Source organism: Halyomorpha halys, unplaced genomic scaffold (assembly GCF_000696795.3).
Source record: "Halyomorpha halys isolate HHAL.00 unplaced genomic scaffold, Hhal_1.1 Scaffold106.1, whole genome shotgun sequence".
NCBI lineage: Eukaryota > Metazoa > Arthropoda > Insecta > Hemiptera > Pentatomidae > Halyomorpha > Halyomorpha halys.
Window position 1 is genome coordinate 1893794 of NW_027111449.1, and position 8343 is coordinate 1902136.

General features: G+C 27.1%; 1 protein-coding gene across 24 annotated transcripts in view; it reads left to right on the forward strand.

The window, feature by feature from the left end:
• The first annotated feature begins 5368 nt into the window (after positions 1 to 5368).
• Positions 5369 to 8343, forward strand: part of LOC106677642 (ganglioside-induced differentiation-associated protein 1) — a 14988-nt gene continuing 12013 nt past the window's right edge. For all 24 annotated transcript variants that reach the window (XR_001342630.2, XR_001342631.2, XR_010843958.1 and 21 more), the window contains exons 1-3: positions 5369 to 5523; positions 5626 to 5818; positions 7285 to 7461. Coding sequence is in view for 20 of the 24 variants with exons in the window: in XM_014415687.3 (XP_014271173.1) it covers positions 5389 to 5523; positions 5626 to 5818; positions 7285 to 7461 (505 nt within the window). In the remaining 4 variants the exon portion in view is untranslated. The remainder of the gene's footprint in view (positions 5524 to 5625; positions 5819 to 7284; positions 7462 to 8343) is intronic.

The window sequence follows — 8343 nt, forward strand, 5'->3', positions numbered from 1 at the left end:
ATTTACGAAACTAGCAATTAATTTTCAGTTAAATGATCTATGATACAAGGTACTAGATGATTGTCGCGATATATGGTTTATGAAAAAAAAAAAAATGTTATTTACTTTTTAATCAAAATGTTATTTACAACATAATAATCTGCTATTATTATCTTTATCCAGGAAATAGGCATATTAGTATATTTTAGCTGTCTTATTGTATTTTTAAAGATCTTTAACTGTACAATTTATATGTTAACTGCATATTGTTCAGGTTTTATGGCATATTATACAGGTCTTACTGCGTAAAAATCCATGCCTTGAGCATGACAGCTTTTTCTTAAAATTAAGAAAACTTGTATAAGTGAATAATTAAGTCCTATCCGAAGGAAGTTTTATTTACAGCGATTGTAATGTTATAACGTTATACATTTTCTTTATATATATTGGGAAGTGAAAAATCCACACGTGAAGTGAATTGTTGAAGGTAGCATTTATTTATTATATGTTTGTTGTATACTAATTAAATAAATATTACTTATATTTAAAGTGTCTCTTATAACTTTTAGTTATTTATAATTCTTGACTTGCTTTCTTCGGCAACATCGTCATTAAAAAAGAAGGTCTGATATTTTCATTTCTGGAGCAGTACAGATTACTTTTTTTTTCGTACTCTCCAATGGAAAAAATATTGATTAACATATACAAATATAAATACGAGCAAATATACACAATAGATACTCAATCCTTTTTTTACCCTGAGGTATTGTTAGCCATTTCATTTGGTTTTATTTACATTTTAACGCTTTTAATGCTGAAGACAATTATAAATTAAAATGTTGGAGGGTAAATCATTACAGATAATACATCTTATGTATTTTAGCTTAATTCCATAAATGGTCCACATTAAACTAAACTAAATGTTAATAACATCTTTTTTAATTGAAGGCTTCATTGGAAAAACGATGTTTTCATTTTTATTGAAATTGAGATTTCAGCGGCATCTGTCGGCTAGTGACATGAAATAACACACATAGGAACAATAATATTTAGAAACGAAGATATATAGCTTTTATAAGAGGCTATGAGAAAAAACTGGACTACCCTACATTATTTTTTTTTACCACAATGGCATTTCGTTTCGACTGAAAACAGAATTATTTGGGTAGGCCACCTGCTGCAATGGTTCCTAACCGGACCATTGGTGAACTTCATATGTATTTATATTTTTATTTATTATTCATTATATTTATATTATATCGAGGTTATATTATTTACTGAAAATATTTTTTCTAATAAGAGGCAGTAGCTGGAAAAAACGCGTCTGCCCGAAAACCAAGTCCTTAGAAATAAAGTTTCGCAAATGATATATGAATGAATGGAATCCGCTTTCATTTGTTGTAGCTACCAGATTCAAATATTATGATATAGCTCAGAAATTTTGTACAATCATCACGGGAACTGTACTGAAATCATCACGAGGAACTGTACTGAAATCATCACTTTCCTCCAAATTTTTTTATGATTGAATCCACATGGAACGGACACAAGAACACCAGATAAATATCTCAATGTACACCTTTAAGTACCAATGGCAAGAAAAGGTTGTAACCAATACGAATTATGTAACCATACGTAATGGAACCTACCAATTTCATGTTTTTTCTGTTTTAGAGGGATGAGAAAAACAATTGTAATTATTAAAATGGATATGGAGGATTCTAAAAATACAATATACATAAAAAGGACTTTTGACCACGAATGGCATTATTCCAGCTATTACATCATATCATCACCTTAATATTAAATAACACAATCTTTCCACATAAATTCACTTTTTTAAGTAATGTCCTAGAAGGACTGGAAAAATTAAGTTTTAAACATTACTATATGATGTTAGTTTAATTTAATTTCTAGTTAAATGAAGAAACAAAAAATAATCTAACTACAAAATGGGCATTTATGACCATTTGGTTTAACGCCCCACTGCCTTAACGAACAACAACTACCACTTAACTATAAAATATAAGATTAAATATAAGATATGTTAGGATAATTAAGTAAATTGACTACTATACTTTTTTCGTATAACTTAAAGTTTTATTTTCAGACTTTTTTAGTTTTCTAAAAACTTGAAACACGCTACCTTTTAGTTTAAAGCAAACCCTCTATTATTTTTGTGTGCCATCATTTCATTTTTTTTTTTTAGTATTCTTAAATGAAATAATTTTCAGTGGTAAGATTTATGTGAGTTTATTATAATTTTTTTTTTTAGTCAACATCGAATAAGGTACAATGCAGTTATGATTGTACTATTTCTTTTAAATCACAGAGAACATTTTTTTTTTTTACATTTAAAATTTGGAGCTGAGAACTATTGAACTAACAATAAAAATTATTTAAGATATTTAGTAATTAAGAATATACAATTTAAAAATAAAAGGAATAATTAGGAAAAAAATCGAAATTTTTAACATTTATTAAAATTGTAGGAATGATATTTAACTCATCAAAAAATTTTCAACTATTTAGCTTATTTTTTGACAATATAGTTATATAAAATATTTGAATTATCCAATGAATTAAAAATAATGATAATTGTTTATATTTAGTTGATCCAAGTCCCGATTCCAGTACTAGCGCTCTCTGAGATATCTGAAGGTATAAAGATTATAAACGCAGTACATGCTCTTAATTTTTTTTTCATTTAATTCGTTAATTAAAGAACATACTAGTTTACCAGCTGTTAGTTTTTGAAATCAAATTTAAAATAAATCAGAAATTAATTCAACTTAACATTATTATTATTTATTTTCTCAGGAAAGTATTTTAGGTTAATTATCTGTTGGAACGATAAGTACATATGTTAATTATAGTATCATTATTCAAGATAGCGTTTATAAATGCAGTGTTCCATTTTAATCGCAGTTATTATTTTTTTATATCTAATAATGATTTCATTACCTTGATAAAAGCCCCACCACTTTCTACTGCTTTACATAAAATTGGGGTGAGAAACTGATGATACTTCACAACTACCTCTACAGAAGCGAATGGCTCATAAAGAAATATATTACTTTAAATCGTTTATCCTCGACAGTTATCAGTTGATTTAATTGGGATACTTTGATTATATGGATGGTTTATTTTTCTCTAGGTAATAAAACAATTTATATAGGTCGTTTTTTAAAATATATTTTACCGTCAAAAAGAATTAATAAATATCTCTACGGATTAGAGGATAATTAAAGTTATGAGAAATATAATGTAAGTGATATATGGCCATATTTTGTTATATGATGCATTTAAATTTAGCAGAAAATGGCATCACTTTTTTGTTTTTATACTCTCTTAATCTGTAGTATGTGAAATAGACAATTTAGGCGTTTAAAGTATAAATTCGAAAAAAAAAATTGTAAACCTAATATGCGAAATTTAAAATCTGCGAACTTCTGTAATAGATGATAATAACTATACTGTGAGATAAAAAAATAAATAATTGATAAAATTATAAAACCCTCTTTACGCATTACAAGGCCGTGCAATCGGGGTGATGTAATTAATCCTGTATGTACTAAGAATCATCCCTCATAAAATTTGCGTATCTTATAAATTCATACCCATTTATTTTTAGTGTATTCTGTATATTTAAAATGTAATTTAACAATGACAGCTATTATAATTGTGTACAATGTTTTCTATATTAATATTATTTGCAAACAAAATAATTACAATTTCACATTTCTGTTGAAAAAAAAAATGAATTCCTTTAAATATGATTTATATACTAAATCGATTTCATATTTTGAAAAAAAATACCTATTTATGTTTTAAAAACAACAATCAGTTGGGCTTATTGTATTCTAAAACTATCGTTGTAATGTTTTAAGCAAAAATTTGAAAACAAAGGAATAGTTAGTTAAAAATATTAAAGTTGAATTAATTTCCCACCGTGTCTGAGTAATTTTTTTACTGTATCAATAAACATGCTTAAAATAAATAAATTATACTTCATTTTCTAAATAAAAATGATTCCTATTAACGCCTTCATATTGTTTGGAAACTGGCAGCTTTACACTGAATTATCCTAAAAAGTATAACCACCAAAACTGAAGGCGTTCCTACTTTAAGCTCAGATTTTTGAGTTGATTAGCAAGATTTAGTATTGGTTACTACGAAATATAAAATAACGGTCGAGTAGGAGATGTACAGGTGTCATTCAATTTTGTTGTATTACTAGTTTTGGGAATTTTTTACCAAAATGCCAGCTTTGGATCCTATAATATCACCTTAAAGTTAAAGTTACAAAGTCCTGAACCTGAATAAAATAAGGTAAGAATAGTGGTGACAATGTTACAATCACGATTTAAACCATTCACTTATGGAATTTAAAGTAGAATTCATAATATTCTACTCACGCATACAATATGGGGCCGGCCCAGAGTCGGCCATTTAACGGGAAAAGCTGGCCAAAATTATTGATCGTCCTTTATATCTCTTAAATTTTATTTGTGATAAATATAATCCTATTAAACGTAGCTTTAAAAACTTAAATGATTAAAATAATTGAATTGGTAACTTAAAATACGATGTGTGTCATATCAAGTACTAAAAATCTAAATGTATGTAAGAAAACGTATTCTATTATTTATAATTATATATATTATACTTCATACACTATACCGTAAACTGAAGCTAACAATTCTAATAGCTTCAGAAATTTCTGAAGGACCACCTCAGTAAAGAAAGTAACCACTGTCTACGGAAGTGCCTTCAACTTGAAAGATTATTTGGAAATGATTCACTGAGTTAGATCTATTAAAATAAATGTTGTTAATATAATAATAAAAAAATATTTAAGTTTTCAAAATCAGTGTTCAATTAGGGTTAGAGAAAAATATATTTTCACTGAGGACTCTTATTAAAACTTGTTTTAATCTACAGTTACATTATATTTTAAATAACTATATTATGTTTGTATTGTAAATATAATTATTGAGAGTAAAAAAATTAAATTATTGATTCATAATATTTTTTTATTTAAAACATTTTCCCCCTCAATGTGTAGTGAACTACATGAGCTGCATGTGCTTAGTATTAACAAACGGTTTATCACTGTTATCACACTTTATATAAACGACTATAAACATCACTGTAGGTTTAAAAGGAGTTTTAAATCAAAAATTAGCAATAATCAATTTCAATAATTTCATATAAGGTTTACAAAATTTTTTTCTCTCATATTTTACATTAATTTTAATTCATAAAACATTTAAAAATCAAGTTTAGATAAAAACCTGAATTTGATTTATCAGGTCGACTGAGATAATCAATATTTTTTATTCTTAAGTAGAAAGAGATATCTTGTTCTTGTTTATATAGTTCTCTGAGGAGATTAGAAGTAGGAATATGGGGAGGTTCCTACTTTGTTATATTGTATTATCTTGTACGTCAATTCTAAATATCATGGCCAGTAATTCTTCAAATGAAAATGGTAATGGGTTGTTATTATATCTCCACAACTATTCATTTTATGCCCAAAAGGTAAGATTAGTTTTTCCATTTGTTTTTTTAAGCATTGTAAATATTTTTTTTTCTTAAAAGTTTTCTTTTAACTAAGCATTAAGCAATAATTCTTATTTTCAGGCAATGATTGCTTTGTTTGAAAAAAAGCTACCTTTTAAACAGTCTGTAGTTGACATAACATCAGGTGAAAATTATAAACCATGGTTTTTGGACATAAACCCAAGGGGTGAAGTACCAGTTTTGAAAGATGGAGTTAAAATTATTCCTGATTCTAGTCGTATCATTGACTACTTAGAAGACAATTTTAGTAATGGTAAGTTTATCATTGTTTCTTTTTTTTTTTACTTTAAACGGGAGATATGTATAAATAAAGCAGGGAAGAAATTTTGGATTAGGAGAAAGGAAAGATAAGAAATTAAGTAAAGTAAAATAAATCCTTGATAGGAAGAAAAGCACAGTAGCATTATAGTAGATGAACAGATTCTGATGATTTCTCAAATTTTATTATCAAACAATTATGTGTATGTGTACACAAGTATATAATTGACCTTACATTGGCTTTTGCATTTTAAGGTGAGTTACAGACCTTGGTGTTGCTGCACTGTCATCCAATCAATGAGTAAGGAATTGTTATTCTATTGAATCTGAGAAGGATTTTGTACAATTTAAATAGGTTTAAATGCAGCAGGTGTGCAGAACCGAATATAGAGATTGAAAGAGCAGTATTAGAGGGTGTATTTTGGATACTGAATTTTGAACTGATAGAGTTGGAATGCAATGATAAGTCGATGAGATTATAGAATAGGATTTATGGATGAAAGAAGTAAGAAAATATTTGTGGATTTGGTCTTGGAAAACCCCTCTAACTCTGTTTAATATTGGAAATATGAATATCTCTGAAGAAACCAACTATAAATTACAGAAAAAGTTCCATAATAATTTTTCAAGTTTCATAAGCGATCCTATTAATAAATAAACAACCATTGTCAAAGTTAGAGGTGGGGGATGCGAGGAGATGGTGATTGTATTGTATTAGAAAGAAAATGGCAGGATTAGTTGAACTTGGATTTTTGTTGGTTGAAAGATTTTTCTTTTCCCAATTATTTCTCTTTCTGGTGTTGAAACAGCTGTGGTATTATCAAGTCATTTTTGCCAGTGTTATTATATGTTTTATAACTAAATTTTATTTCAAAACTTCACTAACAATACTAAATTTTAGATCTATAATTTTTAGGATTCAGTCTGCATTTGCCTAATTTAGAAAATACTATCATTTTTTATTGGAGAGATTTGTTGGGGGGTGTGGTCAGCAAAGAACAACATAAATAAACAAAACAATATTTATTTATTTTATGCCGACATTTTTGATTCAATTCAATATTTTGTATAATTCCAAATTTTTTTGTATTCTATTCCTTTTCAATTTTATGTTTCTCTAATTGTTGGTGTATCTCTTTTGCTCTATAGTCCTGATGAAGACCTGAAACTCAGGATTTATTAATATATCACTTAGTGTTTCAATAGAAATAGTAATTGACCATGAAAGTACTACAAACATGTCCAAGAAAAATTACTAATTTTTTCAATAAAGTAGCATTATTTAATTTTGGGCTGATTTGATTTTCTTTAATTTTAAATAATAATTTAATTTTTTCTATTGAATATTATGTTCAAGAGAAAATAAATGGCTTAAACTATGTGTTTGTATAAAAACAATTTTATACCATTAGTTTTTATATGATTGACTGTACTATTAATACATAAATGTCTTTTTTTCAGGAGATCATCCACGTCTCATACCTCAAGACCCTGTTCAAAAACAAAAAATGAATAACTTCAGAGAATTAATTGATCGTATAAATGCCAATACTGTTACTATTGGGACATTTTATCATCCCGATTTAGCCCAAAATCAAAAATATCCATTTATTGCTCCAGTCAGAAAAGTCATGAAAGGTATATTTTTGCATTTTTATTTGTTAGTTTACTAAAGTTATTTTCCTTTCTCTGTCTATTTAATTTTATCATAAAGTTATTAAAAAATTCTGCTCTCAAGATGATTTAGACGCTGCACTTTTAAGTTCATACAACAAAAAGCAAAAAATGATTCTATCCTTTTGTGTAAGTCCAAAGGGAATGAGATAGGTTCTCTTTTTTAATAAAATTCTACATGCAGCACATTATGGTGATATAGATTTTGTGCTTGTTGTGACATAGCATGTTAGAATTTTGAATATCCTCAAAACCTTGAAAAATTATTTTTATCAACTTTTGTATAATAAATACTAAATTTTGTTAATAAACACATATGTATGCATTGGATGTGATGTTCCAACAAACTGTTAACTATTATCAGTATATTGGATATAGTAAAAACTGTTTATGATATACTAAATATGATTGTCCTCTGAAGTTGGTTATATCTGATTTATATTCTTTATGCTTATTTTGTTTTCTATCAAATATGAAGTGCATACTGATAAAAATTAAACATCTAATTCACCGTTCTCATAGAGACTGCACTGGTCCACCCTGCTCCAGTCAGGTCTTTTAAATGTATTATCTTTTAATGAGTTGTAAATTGTTGACTGTAGATTAACATGAGCAGATGATAGTCGGGGTTGCAGTCAGTAAAGATACACAAATAAATTAAATTTATTTATTTGTGTTGACGTTCCAACCTGAATTTTAGGACTGTAATAAACAAAACGAGATAACAATCTTAGTTCAGAGACATAAAGAAAATAATAATAATTTCCAAGCTTGTTTATTATTATTTTCTTTCTTTTTTTTTTTTTTTTTTTTTGTTATTGTCAGCCCTGATGAAGGCATGAAATT